The following is a 16,019-nucleotide window of genomic DNA, read 5'->3' as shown; positions in this document are numbered from 1 at the left end:
CACTGCTTTTTAACCCAGGCTCTTTCCAACTTTCATCCTTATTGTCGGTTAAGAATGTGATGATGGTTATGTTACTATTAAGAATATAACCACTTGGCTCCAAATTAGTGAAATTGATCCAACTTTTACCATCTTCCTATGTTCTCAACCTGAACATCATTAGGATTTCAGGACAATTCATCCTATAGCAAGGAAAACAAACAGAAGTTTACAGAAGTTCAACGTATACATTCTATTTTCTGAATAACTGCTTTGGGCTTATGCATGTGTTAGATTGTGTGAGCATGTGTAGGAATGCCTGCATTTTGCAAAATGGGCAGATACAAGCAATATCGATCTGGTTCTTTCTGCCATTGACCCTGTAGCCAATCTGTCCCTTCTCCAGACAGTGAATCATGTTGACAAGATGCATTACATTCTATAAAATTCTTCCCTTATCTAGGAGACTCATAACTGAAGCACTAACTCGACTCTAAAAGGCAGGCTCTGCTGCACTCTACAGCCATTAAAATATCTGTTGTGATTTGAAAATTCGGTTTCTCTGTTGACACAGGAGATTTTTAATATGAAGCTCTTCTCAACCTCTCTCTGCTTGGGACTCCTGGCTCTCTTGTCTGTGATGGACCTTTTAAAGTGTGTGCATGGTCAGCCACAGATGTGGCTCTCAGGTATGTGGGTGAGTAATGAATCTAAAGTTGTATGGGTGGGTGGGTAATCCTTGTCTTTCTGCTTGTTTCACTTATTTTTCTCCCATTATTGAAATACCTTTGTAAGGCAGTAATATAAATTCATCAACGAACCCTCCTTAAGTAGTTGCTATTCTGAATTGAATGCGCTCTGTGAAGCTTTTCTTCTCTGGTAAATCATGCCAAATTTGCCCAATGTAGTATTAACTTCAGCTTTATTTTTTTCTAATCGCAGGCATTTATTTTACATTTGCAATATATGGTCAGAGGTTTGAAATGTGTAAAGAGCTATAGAGTCAGCCACATTCTGGAAGTACCTTGGAGAAAGATAAAAACGACTTCTGTCATACAAGATTATTATTTCAGTGCTCATGAAAAGAACATCTCAGAGAAAGTAGAAGATAACAAATGTGCTTGCAAGAGCTGAGAGGGTGGCAAGCTGGGGGGGGGCGGTTGTAGGTGGGTGCAAACACTGGGATTAAGTATTAGCTGAGTTTATGTGTGTCACCAAATATATAGTATTCACACTAAGCAAATAATATAACTGTGGCATCTATAAAAATATACCATTGTAAAACTGCTGCAAGAAAAGTTAGGTGGATATCACCTTGTAACAAAAACTTGGAAAATGTTACTGCATTGTGTACAAGTAACCCTTTCTCTGTGACCTGGTCCACTTACATGTAGTGTTGATTTATTAGGCAAACAAGTTACATTCCAAAATTTTTGTAAGTTTTCTTGTTTTAAAAGTAGTAACTTAAAATACTGTTCTTAAAACAATATCCCTTCTAGGCTTGAAACTGTGGGATTTTCCTTCCTTTATCTAATCTACAGGATGGAGCTAGATTTTTATCATATACAGGTGGAAGTCAGAGGGAATTTAACAAACATTATGTGACATTAAGGTTAGAAAAGGGATCAAGTTTCTCCCATATGGATCTAATTCACCTTTACTGCACTTTGCTACCCCTAATGTGGTTTTATAAGCCAATGAAACATAACTGGTTTTAAAAGCCCGCTATGTTTGGCTGTAGAAAGGAAATTTATAAAGCATACTTACTAATCATTTTCTTATTGGCAACTGAATACCACCAGAAAAACAAACTCAAGGGTGGGACTTATACATTCTATATTCTGTTGATGGCACTCATATTTTGTTGTCTCCATCCAAATCACATCATTTGTAGGTCTCTACTGCTCTCTTTGCAAAATAAGATTTCTGGTGGTTCTGGCATAGCATAAGCATGTGAGAAAAAAATGTGATCTGTTGCAGAATTTACAACAGTCATATGTGTCACTGGCTTCACAAATCTGTGAAATATAAACGCACATATATGATTCTATAGCATTGGTAAGATTGATAAACCACACCTCTATCCTTAGGATTCCACAAGGTGACTTGCCTTGCCTGTATCTCTGGCAGCATAGTGTGTGTGTGTGTGGGGGGGACTTCTCTCTCAGACTCTCCTCCATCTCAGAATCATTGAACATACTGAAAATGATTAACTTTTAAGTAGAGCTTTTTTTCCTGTTCTAAATATTTCAAGAATTAAATAAGCTTTTCCCTATAAATATTAAATATCCATTACAACTAGTGCAGAGCTACTAGCTTTTATTCATGGGGAAAAATTTAAAGCATGCTTTAGCAAAAAGTGTGAAACCGGAAAACAGTTGAGCAGAACAGAAAAGGAAAACGTAGCCAAGAAGACTATGAGCTATCTTGGTTGTGTTATTATCTCGAAAGTTTCTAGGATTTTGTCTGGTAGAATTTTCTTGTTTCTCTTGATTATGAGCTTCACACATTCTTGTGAGCAAGAAGAGAGCTCTTGGTTAGACCTGAGCCCCTTGAGTGGACACGGACCAGTATTTTCTGTGCCTTTGTCTATCACTCTCTCCCAGCTGAGCAGTTTATCTCCCTTTGTGGCAAAGACTCCTCAAATTCAGATGTTTAGTACACAGATATTTTCTTAGTCGATGGTAACCCTGCTCAATGATTAACATGGAAGTTTGTTAAAGGAACAAGATCTTTTTATTTTTTTATGTTTCTCTTAAGGCTTTAGCTACAACTTACAAGTTAAAAATGGAGACAAGAACAGAGACATGATCATTTTCATATTTTTCCCACTTATCATCTCAATTTCTTTAGATATAATGCTTTTAAAAATATCTTTCCAAACTCCCTTTCTTGAGAGATTCTTGTAAATGGTGCTTGTTCTAAGCGGGAAAGAATGTCTGAGAGCAAACATTATATAGATAGTATCATTGGAAACAAAACAGGTGAAAGCAATTGATCTGTATCAATTTGGAAAATGTTCTACTTACAAACACAGAATGTGATTTAAAATGTAGCTCCCCACCCAAGGAGTAAGAGCAAAACAGTGTAATTATTTTTTTTTAATTTTTTTTTAAAATTTATTTTTATAATTTTTAAATATGTGTGTGTTTGTGTTTAAGCAGCAGGGGTGGGGGGAGGGTAAGGATAGGACACAAAGGGAACAGGGACCCCCACAAGGACCTCAACAAAGCGAAAAATATGAGCCCAGCTGATCCTGCAGAGACTGATGCACCAACCAAAGGTCCATGCATGGAGAGGACCTAGAAATCCTGTTTAGATGTTGCCAGTTGGCAGTTCAGTCTTTATGTGGGTTCCCAAGTAAGGAGAGCAGGGGCTGCCTCTGTCATGAACTCAGTTCCCTGCTCTTTGATCACTTGCCATTGGCGATGCCACCTTCTCAGGCCACAAAGGAAGAGGATCCAGGCAGTCCTGATGAGACTTGATAAACTAGGAGCAGATGGCAGAGGAGGAGAACTCCCCCTTTCAGTGGACAAGGGGAAGGAGATAGGGGAGAAGAGGGAAGGAGAGTAGGACTGGGAGGAATTGAGGGAGGGGGCTTCAATCTGGATATAAATTGGAGAGAGAGAGAGAGAGAGAGAGAGAGAAAATGTGAAGGGTTTTAGATACAACTCTTCTATAAATCAATGACTACAGGGCATATTTTTTTTTTAAAAAAAAAGATAATTTAGTCAGGTTCTGAGCCATTTTCTTTGCTGAAACTATTATAGTAAACTTCACTTTTAACAATTGAGGTCAGCTCAGATAACACATCTATTGTAGACAACCCTCATTAACCTACTTCCTGTCCATGCAGTAACAATGAGAGAGAGGAGATGGGGAAGGGAAATGGACTGTATATGGTATAAGAACCAACTTTTCATTTCTTTTAGGCCTTCATTTAAGTTCATTCTATTATACTAATTGTTATTGTAAAGGCATCATTGTTAATCAAAATGTTATCGAATACTCATACTTCACAGATTGAATGAAGTATGTTGTCCCAATTTATATTCCAGATTATAAACATTTTATAATGCTGAGACATGTGGAGAACTAAGCCCTAAATGCCCGTGGGGTAAATCAAGGACAATGGAAAGAAGTAGAGGGATAAGTAGAAAGCATTCCAGCTCTTCCTCAAGGTCTTTAAAGTGAACCTAGTAACACAAACTTATCAAAAAATCACAGAATGAAGGGTTACCCTTTTCTCTCAAAAAACAATTTTTAATCTTTACTTCATATGTTCAAAAGCAGCTGCAGATGATTAAAAAAATAAACCCACAAAAAATAAAAGTAAAGTTATTCTTCCATGCCACTACTTTTTCGGTTTTGTGTCTGTCCCACTCTCTCAGGATGATCTCGCACAGCCGGTAAGTTTCAGAATGGCCTGTCTTTTGGGCCGTCTACACCTCTCTTCCTCTGACAATGGAGAATATATGCATCAAGAGTTGACTGCAAATCCCAGTGGCCCAGAAGCATATCCAGTGACTCATGAAACATGTTGACATTTGATTGTTACAGGATATGAGCTGTTTCCAGCTAAAGAACGAACCGCTGACAAGAAACTGCCACAGGCTCTGCTGACCCGAAACCCTGGTTTCCAGAGACCCTCCCACACTGGTAAGTCAAGAACAAGGCATACCGTGTCTGTCAAAAAACAAACAAACAAACAAAATAATCGCAGTTTCACAGATAACTCTGAGATCCTCTGGCTCTTACAATCCTTCTGCCTCCTTTAATTCCCCAAGGCTTAGGTGTGGGCATGTTTTGTAGACATATCTATCCAGACTGGGCTCCACAAACCACATTTTGATTGGTTGTGGTTTTCTGGAGTTCTCTCTGCCTGTTGCAAATAGAAGTTTCCTTGTCCAGGAGCGAGGATTACACTTATCTTTGGGTGTAAGGACAAATATTTAGCACGTAGTTAGCCATTCTGCCAGGTTACTAAAATGCGAGTCAGAAGGCTCTCCTCCCAGGTCCCTGACTTCACTGGGCCTTAGATGTTATCTAGAAGCCTTAAATAAAGATCGCTGTTGTACATTCATGATAAAAGTCACAGAGTTATTGAAAATAATAAAAACACATTTTATTTCATATGAGAAGTGTGAACGAATTGGTAAGTGCTGACGTCATCTTACTCTCTCATATTTTTGACTCGCTAGAACAGGTAGTATTTTCTTTTCTCTTTTTCATTTTTAAGGTAGTATTTTCTACATCAGAATATTTCAAAAATATTCTGTTGATAGGATTCCACTAGGAATTTCACCAACTAACTGCAGTTTAAAAAAATATTTATTCACTTTACGTCCCAGTGGTAACCCCCTTCCTCCCTCTTTTCCTTATCTCCCTTCCCTCAGAAAAGGGGACCCCACACCAACCTACCCAGTCACATCACAGTGGCCTGGCATTTTTGTGTTGTGTACCTTTACTCTCTGAAATGGAGGCAGAGACAACAAGTTGACCATCCGGGCTGCATCAACTGGGACACAATAGTCCTTTGAGGAAGAAGATATGACCTCATAAATTGTCAATATTCTGCCCTAAATACAGTGAGGACAACCCAAGAGAGAGTGTGACGACTGACAGAGTTGTTCCTTCTCAGACATCATCTGATGCGTTTTTAAAAGTGTTTATATTCGTTGGAAAAATTTTAGTTAAAAAAAAACTACATTAGGAGTGGGGATGCGTCCCAGTGGCAGACCTTGTGCCTAAGTCCACGGCTCCAGCTTTTTTTCATAACTTGTAAAACAAACAAACACAAAACCCTCAAAATATTAATACTTTAAAAAGCAAGATGATGCAAACATCACATAATTAAAATTTATTTTTATTTGAAAAGTAAGTAAAAGTATAGAATGGAGAAAAATTCATACCTGAGTAATAAAACTTAGAGATTTTAAAATTTTTCTTTTTCTTTGGATTTTATGAAGAATTTTTATCTCCCTCTCCATTTTATATTGCCTCATGATAATTTTCCTAGCTCAGTAAAATATTATGATTTGTGCGTAAATAATACTTCATAATAGAACTATGTTATACTTAAAAAAAACTTTGTGCTTACTGAGGGTCATAGGTACTTTTTATGATATAGATTATTATATTCATTACTATAAACATTGGAAATACATTTGGTATTTGGTGTTAGGAGTAAGAGGACAACCTCAGATCATATAACAAAGATCTCTGCCTTCTACTAAGAGCATAAGTGCATATCTTAACTGAATTAAAATGGTTTGTTTTTCACTTGAGAATGTCTCTTACAGGTGTAGATCTGCCCAGCAAATTGAAGGACCTTAAACAGGTGAGAGTTCAAAATAGTTCAATGCTAGATTTTAAGAACTATTATTAGATAAATCTTTGACACCTTATTTTTTCAAAAAGCATAAATATTACAATGTGAAGCTTCTATTTCTGCTAGAGAAAGAATAAAGTAATTCTCTAAGGAACAGGAAACAAATTATACTGAGACAAAAATCACACACACACTTACAGCAAATGTGATGACACCAGTGACCTTACCAGGGACGGTGTGATAAATAAGATTATCTGAACTTGTCATCTGTAAAATCAGAAGTTATAAGTTGGTGTTTTCTGAAGTTATAATTTTTAAAGAGTGGAATTCTATTTCCTGCTAGTAGAAGATACATGGTTTCAGAAAAGGAAACATGTGAGAGTACAGCCACTTGGCCTCAAGCAGCTGCTTGTAGAGACTGAGTTCTGCCATCTTGACAGTAAGCTCCATCTTCTCCACCAGCTTTATTTTCTCTGCTCCTTAATAGCTCAGACAAAGCATTTTAATGTATGCATCATGCTATTTCTCAACTTCTTCCAGTTAACTTGGTGCTGCTCCATTATTATGCAAACAGGTTGGCCATTTGGAAACAGAATTAGGCCCATCTTACTCTTCTGAGGAGCAAGAACATGATGGACAGGCAATGTGGAATCCAACCCTGCATTGGTAGAGTTGGTTTGTAGGCATTCAGTATTTGGAAAGCTTGCTAAATATTAAGGTTGGGTTGAAATGCTGAATGAAAACTATAGGGCCTGAAATTTGTTTCTTTCTCCTGGAAAGGAAAAGGACTCCTGGAAGTTGAGCAATCATACAGTTCTCTGGAATTTTTGGAGGGGACTGATCATACGAGGCACACCGTGTTGAGTCTAGATACCTAGGCTACACCCAGGCTGACTTGATTTATAAACAAAGTGTGTCTTAGGTACAGTTCTATTGCTGGGAAAAGATACCATGGCCAAGGCAACTTATAAAAGGAAGCATTTAATTGGGAACTTGCTCATAGTATAAGAGGGCGAGTCCTTGAACACCATGTCAAGGAACACGGTAGCAGGCAGGCAGACATGGTGCTGTGGCAGTAGCTGATAGCTCACGTCTGGGCTATAAACAGCAGGCAGACAGGGTGAGACTGGGACTCACATGAGCTTTTGAAACCTCAAAGTCTACCCCTAGTGACATACCTTCTCCAACAGAGCCACACCTCCTAATTCTCCTTAAACAGTCCACCAGTTGGGAAGCAAACTTTCAAATATATGCACCTATGGGAGCCATTATTATTCACATGACCCCAACCTCTTTCTTTTCAATGTTGGTTTAACTCTCATGCTTATTCCACACAATCCCTGAATGCCAGTCTTAGGGCCTTTTTTTTTTTTTAATTTATTTTTGCTTAATTTTTTATGCCTTTTCTTTTTTTATCCCCCTCCCTGTTTCTAAATCTTTTTCTTTCTTTCTTTTCATCTTCCTATTCCTTGATTTCTCATAGCTAAAGAAGCTGAAAGAATGGACTATGGAAGCAAAGAATGCTGAGCTATCCAACACTATGGAGAAGCTAGCCCCTTCCCAACCCAATAAACGAGGTGAGCTTTTATTTCAGCTGTAAAATTGACTTCCAAGAAACTGTTTTGGTAAAAATCTCTATGAATAAAGACATAATAATGGCAATTTTTTTTGGCCTCTGGTTGAGATAAAGGTCAGAGATTTATTCTAATGGTAGTGTCCCAGTACAGATGTACCTGATCCTGTAATAGCAGCAACAGTGCGTAACTAGGTCATACTTTTCAGGTTTAAATGAGAGAAGTCCTTAGTGATTAAAACTCTCATCTACTCTTCTTATTTTGGCCTAACAATTAAATCTAGGAGGATGGAAGTAGAAATAACCAAGTTTGAAATAAGTTAATTTCTCTTTACATAAATAGAAGCTCTGTTGCTACAATATTTGTTATGAACAAAGATTTGACTCGAACATGTAATCTTATGAAATTTATTCTTTTGAATCACTGGGTTTCCATAGCTTTCCCAGGATTTCCTTGTTTCTTGCCAACTTTGTTCTGATTTTTGAAAAAGTAAATATCCTATGTTTTTCTCCAGTTTATTAGGGATGTGAATTTATTAAGGTGAATTTGACTTTTCTTATCACCATCCCAATTTATCTATAAGTGCAGTAAAAGCATTTAGTTGCAATATTACTAATAAAAAGAAAATAGTATTAAAAACTTAACACATACCCACCATTTTTTTACCCTGATATTTCAAAATACAATGTTATTTAAGCATTCAGGCTCTGGAGCTAGATGGCTTGATTTCAAATATTAACTTTAAAAATTCTTATCTGTGTGACCTCAGGAAACCCATTTCTGGTGAATTAGATTTTTCTGCCCCCAAGATATATATACACTAAAGACAAATTTTATGGATTGTTAGAACTAAACTTTTTGATTTAAGATGCTACATCATATATGATAACTACTCCATGAGCAGAAGTCAAAACACATTCCAATAATTGTTCCATAATTGTTATTTTATTCTTTATTATTGCTATGACTATTTTATGTATGAGAAAACTAGATTACCTGCCCCGAATTACCAACCAATGATGAATGTAAAGGAGACAATGCGGAGAAAGAATGGGCGGGAAAGAAATCCTAGGTTTATTAAAGATTGGTAGCTTCTACTTTGGCATCATAGAAAACAATCGAAGACTCTAAGAAAACGAGTGATGAACTTAAAGGGGAATTTGACAAGAACCCTTCTTGGTGTCATAAGCTACACGTACTCTGAAAGAGTAGCAGGGCGGGAAACTGAGAAAGGATGGCGGGGTCTCAGTGGAGGTAACTAGGACGAGGTTGTCAGAAGTAAATTACAAAGACACTTAACAATGGCTATGTATGGAAGAGTGTGTCAACAAAGATTTTTGTGGAATTACATGTGAGATGTAAAAGAACGCCAGGTGTTAAGGTGACTCTAGGGCTGTCTTTCTGAGATAGTAGGAAATAAGGCTAATTTACATTTGTCAAGCCTTGTAAGTCCTCCTTATATTTAAGGAGGAGAAAGAAGAGAAGAGGAGAAATGTTGAAGAAAGGTAGAAATAGAAATTGGTTGGACTTCATTCTTAACCGTGGACATATGTCTTACTTAGGATATTTCCTTGGGAAAACATTATTAAACATTTATAAAATATATAATACTCTTAAATATTTCTGACTCTCTTCTAACTCTTACAGCTGGAGGTACAAGTTTTATTTTGTCTTAAACAACTAGAGACAGTTTTCATCTAAAGGGTCAAGGTTCCTTTTTTAGTGAAAAGAAAAGAGAACAAAACAAACAAACAAACAAAATAATAGAAAAGAGAGATAGAAAGACCTGGAGGGAACAGGAACTTTACAAGGAGAACAACAGAACCCAAACACCTGGGCCCAGGGGCACCTGCAGAGACCAATACTCCAAGCAAGGACTATGCATGGAGAGAACCTAGACCCGCTGTTCAAAGAAAGCCCATTGGCTGCTCAGTCTCCAAATAGGCTTCCTAGTAAGGGGTACAGGGTCTGTTTCTGACATGAACACAGGGCTGTCTCTTTGATCATCTCCCCCTGAGGGCTGCAGCCTTGCTAGACCACAGAGGAAGATGATGCAGTCAGCCTTGATAAGACATGATAAGCTAGGGTCAGATAGAAGGGGAGAAGTTCCTCCCTATCTGTGAAATAGGGGAGAGACATAGGGGGAGAAGAGGGAGGGTGGATGGGACTGGGAGGAGACAAGGGAGGGAGGGGATACAAAGTGAACAAATTGTAATAAATAAATAGATAGATAGATGATAGATAAATAAATATTTTTAAAAAGACTAAAAAAGAAACCAAGAAAGCTTATCAATTATTTTTATACTCAAATATTTAATTTTCTTAAATATTTTAGTTATTTTTTTATTGTCATCCACAGCTTATACCAACTTTGTGGAATGCTGTTGAAATAGTCCTTAAACTCCACATTCTTCATTTGATTTTCCACTGAGCTCTTTATTCCAGCTGCTATTTGATGCAATTTTAAAATCTGTTTATTTCACTTAAAATGATGGTCTCCAGTGTCATTCATTTACGTGGGAATGATAGAATTTTTGCATTTATGGCTAAGCACAACTTTGTATTTTCTTTTGTGTTTCACTCGTTTCCTCCTACTACCTTCCAAAAGTGTGTGTGCATAAGTGTGTGTGTGAGAGAGAAATTAAACAAGTACTTAATTTGATCCACAGAATGAGAACTTCAAAACTTTTAAATGATATGGGTATTTTGAGTCTCTTTGTGTATCTGCAGGATACTGCAGGTATCTGCAGTATATAAGCGGGCATCAAATCTCTAAGGTCTGAATGTAAACATGGTTGTAAGCTACCAGTATAGGCACAGCTATTTTTTTTTTTTTTAAGAGCAGTGCTCTTAATCACTAAGCCATCTCTACAGCCCTGGCTTTTGATTATTTTGAGGAAGCCCCACAATGATTTCCATAAGAAGTAGACTAATTTACAGTCCTTGCATCCACGAACAAAAATTTGTCCCTGCTCCTTTTTTTTTCATCCAACATTTTTTGGTTGTTGTTTTTGTTTCATTGATGATAACCTGTTATGCGTAGGATGGGATTTGGAAAGGGACATACATAATTTCTCTATAGTGATTTCCAACTTTTCTGTAAATCAAAACTTTCTCCAACACAAAAGGCTTATTTAAAAAGTTGGAATAAGGCAGCTTAATTGGTAGTGTTTGGCACCCAGACAGAGAGCTTTGTCAATACACTATCTGGGACACAGTGTCCAGTGTCCTCATACAGGGTAAATAAGGGAAAAAGAGGGCAAAAGGACTTTTCCTTCTAGAACTTTTTGAGTGACCCCGATTTTAATGGAATGAGGTTGTGTGAAGTTGAGGATATCAGGGAACATAAGGGATAGTTGTAAACCCTGTCCATGTACTGATATTTTGACTTATTATGTCATGGATAACAAAGGTGTGCCGGTAGTGATTTCAGTGAATAGATGAATCTGAAATTTAGGAAAGCAATTCAGATAAAAAAGTATAAATTTGACATTTGTCAATGAATTCACATCTGGAATTTTGATGAGATCATCCGTGGAGTGATACTGTAGAGAGATGCTATTCACGAACTAAGTTTCAGGCCAGTTAAAGAGCAGATGTTGTGAAAATGAGAGAAAATAAGTAACAAGGGTTGATCAGAAGCAGATGCTAAGGAAGGAAGCAGCACAGAACAAAATCCATGGAAGCCAAGTACAAACAAATTTTAAGACACTTCACTGCATCTGAATTAGGATAGTGCCAGTAAGGTGAAAGCCAAGCCCTTCCAGATGAATCCAGAAACATAAAGGTCATCACAAGTGGGCCAACTCTTTATGGAAAGGGTTATGATTAAACAATTGGAAACACAGACAACATCCATTGTCTTGAGTGTATATGAGTTCATGTGTGTATATGTACACAAGTGCATACAACAGTTTATGTAGAGGCCAGGGGACAATCTCAGTTGTTCTTTAGACACTGTCAACCATATTTTTGAGACAATGCCTCATAATGTTGTGTGAGTTTTCCAGTTAGGCTGTGCCAGCTGGAAAGCCAGCTAGACATAGAGTTCTACGTGTATAGACAGCTCTTTTGAAGAACACTGTTTTGTTTTTTTTTTTTTTTTTGTGGTGATTTTAGCATCAAGTAAAGATTTCTGTTTTTAAGCAGAGATATGAAAGCATGCTCCTATGTGCTAGCAGACAAGAGGGTATTGTAGCGAGGACTATATGAAGTAGATGGCAAGCTTAGCTCATGAAAAAATGCACATTCTTCATGAAGTCAGTATGATTGGTTATGCCTAAAAAGTAGTCATTATGAACAACCATGTAAAAAGGTGAAATAGATGCCCAAATCTTGCTGAAGACAGTAAGAATTTTTGTTTATTGAAATAATTTTCTTAACAAATCGAATATAGCCAGTCGAGAGCTGCTATAAGCAACGGTGCTCAGAACTGAACAGACCTCAAGGGCCAGCAGCAGGTAAGCTGGAAGGGAGTTCACTTCATGAAACTGAGAGATGATTTGCATGGAAGGAACTGACTGTATTCGTAGTGCCACTGATGGTAGTCCCTTTCAACCAGGCCCAAAATATTTCCCCAAACTATATTCCATTTCAGATTTAACTGCACTGCTCATGTGATGTAAGCCTTGGTTCCGTGTTCGTTGTAATTTTGTGCCAGACAGAGATATCCAAAGATATCTAAAGGAACAAACGGCATGGTGACGAGGACTTTCCATAACACTCTATTAAAGGAAGAATGGATTAAAGGGCCAGTTCTCAGCTCAGACCTGAAAATAGACTCCTGCCTACACAGGAGCGAAATCAAGTTTTCAGAAGGAGAGCTCTTCCTGCTGAAAAGTTTTAAAATGACTCACTGATGTGTCTGAAGACTGAAATATGCTAAATTTGGTTTTTATTTGTCTGAAGGAAGTTAATGATCAGAACATGAAGGCTCAGTGTGATGAAGAATACCTTACCTAAATATCATTTGGTAGTTTGGAAGGTGACTGAGCAGTAAGCTCCCATTTTCTTCCCTTAATAAGTAGAACATCATGTAGCTCCCCCATTTACTTATACTACTTCCTCCGTAGCCTTGCAGTTATACAAAACGTGACATGGAAGTGTGAGTCTCCAGATCAGCTCCTGTGGTTCTTGGATTGTAGTACATGCACCATAATGCAAGAGTGTGCCCCAAAGAACTTTCACAGTGGGACCATTTTCTGATTTATTTACACTGCCCATTCTGATAGTCACTGGCCTCAAGGTGTTATGGTGAACATCACATATTTCTAGCCAATACAATGAAGACATATGGCTAAATACTACAATTAGTTTATTTAATTTTAAGTCCACATACATCTAGCAGCTACCATATTGAACAAATTTTTTTAAAAATTGTTTCTGGCTCTTCCTTGAGCACATAGATTATTTTATGCAAATGGAAGACTGAAAAAAATCCTTTTAATAATGTGCTTTGTTTTCTTTTTTAGCTTGCTTTTGGAAATACTGTGTCTGAGTCCTCTCTGAATATACAAAAGGAAAGAACACTAGGAAAAATATATACGTCTATTCTGCTTAAAATTTACATTTGTTTCAAGTGTTAAGGAACTGACCCTTGTACTTGCATCATTTTTCTCACTTTGTTAACCTTCTGCCACCTGGGTTACGGTTTGATTAATGCTCGTGTGGTGAAGATTGACACCTGGTGACCTCTTGGATGGAACTCTCCATTAAAATGACTTTAGAGGTGAAACTGGGAGAATTTTTTTTTAATCTATTGTATACTTGGTGGAAATCCATCCTCTCTCTCTCTCTCTCTCTCTCTCTCTCTCTCTCTCTCTCAATGTACTGTTGTTGGCTGTCAATAAAAAATATTTTAAAAAAGCATCTTAGAATGTTAAAATAAATTATATTGTCTCAATTCACGTGGAAAATATGCATGGTGCTTTCTTCTCATTTTTATCATTGTGCTTCTTCTGTATTAATTAGGACAGTTGGCCACTGAGAATTATAAGAATGGATACACTACTAAGGAACAGAGATACTTAGCTTACCTAAGTATAGAAGAAAGTAATACTAGATTTCTCAAATATAGTATGTGAAGAAAAGGTTAATAAAATGACTTGCTTTGGGGTTCTTATTCATTACATTTGCCTCCTGCAGAGCACCAGGAACTCTCTGTAACTCTGTATGCCTAGAACTGGTGAGACTCCAAGTTCAGAAGGCATCGGCTTTTCCTTGTTTAGTTTTAATTTCCCATCACTACATTGTTTTGTTTCGTTTGTTTGTTTCTTATAGATGAACAAGCCTGCTAAATGAATTCAAGACTCAGAGTTTGAGCTTACTCTTGTCTGACATCCATTCTGGCACAGAGGAATTCTCAAAGTAACTTCAGAATTAAGAAATATGAATGACTGCGCTGGGATGCGGGTCACATCCATTCTTTTTTCTTTATAATACTGAGAAGTGCATCTTTGTCTACGTACCGCTAATTGTGCGGTATTTAATGAGTCGGTGTGTTTGCACACTAAGTTAGGCTGGTGGTTTACAGCCCATTAGGCAAAGACAAATGGCTGGTATTTTATTCTAAACAAACAAACAAATAAACAAACAACCTTTCCTCTGATAGATGAAAACCAGAACAAGATCCACATGTTTCAAGTCTTCGAGATATAACTTCTCCACTTTGAGACCACAGAGGATGCCACTTTCCTTCACCTGTCACCAAGGACAAGCCACGGGGCACAGAAGATGCCCCTCTGACCACAAGGCTCTTATTCTAGCCACAGCTGCTGTGGAATGAGCTTGCCTCCTTCCAGATAATAAATTTCAGTGTCTGTTAACTAAATATTTAGGCATAAAATTTACCTATAAATGGTATTGTCTACTTAAAATTTTAAAAATCTGGAAATATAGAGTAACAGATTGGATTAAAACTAGATTTCCCATTAAATAAAAAGGAAAGCAAGGAGAAAGTGAAGCAACTAGCTTAACTACATGCTAGTGTGCCCTTCAGGAGCTAAACAAATACACATGACTAAACACGAGGTGACAAGAATTGGAAGTGCTATGTATTACAAGATTTGTGAGCACAATCCCAACACTATTAAAAAAAGATTAAAACTTCTGCGTTCCTCCCTCATCCTGCATTTATTTACTTTGGAAGAGTTGGATAATATTCCAGGTGCATTGAAACTTAGGCATCAAACAGAATGACACTTCTGTGCTTTAGAAGATTCAATTCGCCATAGGGTATCAATTTGCTCCTGCACGAGGTCAATCCTCTGATTGAACACCATCAAGCTTCCTTTTAGTTGAGCATTAATTCCTTTATATACAACTAAGGCATGAGCTACATTGGCTAAATGATTATTCAGGGTCTGAGCAGTCTGCCCAGTATGACTCATGGCTAATGCCTTGGTGGTAGCTCCAACAGCCGTCAATGAGATGGTAGTAACAATGGTGGCTGTAGTTCCAAGATCCCTTTTCTGTCTGAAGAGAGTCATAGCGTGAGGGGCATCAATGGGCACAGGCACCCAGTGAGGCATGCGAGTAACCAGAGCATACCTAAATTTACTAGCATTCCAGCATTGGGCAAAAAAGCAAGTATCATTACCACAATTACCTGGCTCTATCTGGCTAATAATGAATAAAAATGGGGGATATAGATAAACAGGTGCAGAATGCTATGCCTTAAAGATGGAGCTGGTTTCCGCCTTCCACCTTCCCGATGGTGAGTGCTCTCTGTCATGAACAATTCCACATTTGGCTAAGGCTGAGGATCTGGCTTGCTTCCATGTATGTGGACCTATCTGCATTGCCCCCGTAGCACGCCTGGGTTGGCTACCCAGAGACTATTTAAGCTGTGGGCTGGCTTTCCCCGGGGTCCGAGGATTGTTCAATGTTCCTGAATAAACTGCATTGAAAAAAAAAAAAAGAAGATTCAATTCAGTTTTTAATACATTAAGAAATTTAATTTCCCAAATAATGTGAGGATTAAAAGTACACAATTTGATAGATTTTGTGTTGTATAAATTTTAAGACCTTGTAGCCTATACTATACCCTCACATGCAGTGTTGGTTATGTAATTAACAGTATAACTCAGAAATTCATATTTATATATTCAATTATTCTGTGTATCTCTATTTAGAAG

General features: G+C 37.5%; 1 protein-coding gene across 1 annotated transcript; it reads left to right on the top strand.

Moving 5' to 3' along the window:
• The first annotated feature begins 332 nt into the window (after positions 1-332).
• On the top strand, positions 333-13,741 carry Uts2b (urotensin 2B). Its single transcript, XM_021661964.2, has 5 exons — positions 333-668; positions 4,540-4,638; positions 6,282-6,319; positions 7,794-7,887; positions 13,356-13,741. The coding sequence occupies exons 1-5, from the start codon at positions 566-568 to the stop codon at positions 13,379-13,381; spliced, it is 360 nt and encodes a 119-aa protein (XP_021517639.1). The 5' UTR covers positions 333-565; the 3' UTR covers positions 13,382-13,741.
• The last annotated feature ends 2,278 nt before the right edge of the window (positions 13,742-16,019 follow it).

The sequence above is a fragment of the Meriones unguiculatus genome, chromosome 17 (assembly GCF_030254825.1).
Source record: "Meriones unguiculatus strain TT.TT164.6M chromosome 17, Bangor_MerUng_6.1, whole genome shotgun sequence".
Classification (NCBI taxonomy): Eukaryota; Metazoa; Chordata; class Mammalia; order Rodentia; family Muridae; genus Meriones; species Meriones unguiculatus.
The sequence above is the reverse complement of the archived record's forward strand: the minus strand, read 5'-3'. Positions and strand labels throughout refer to the sequence as shown.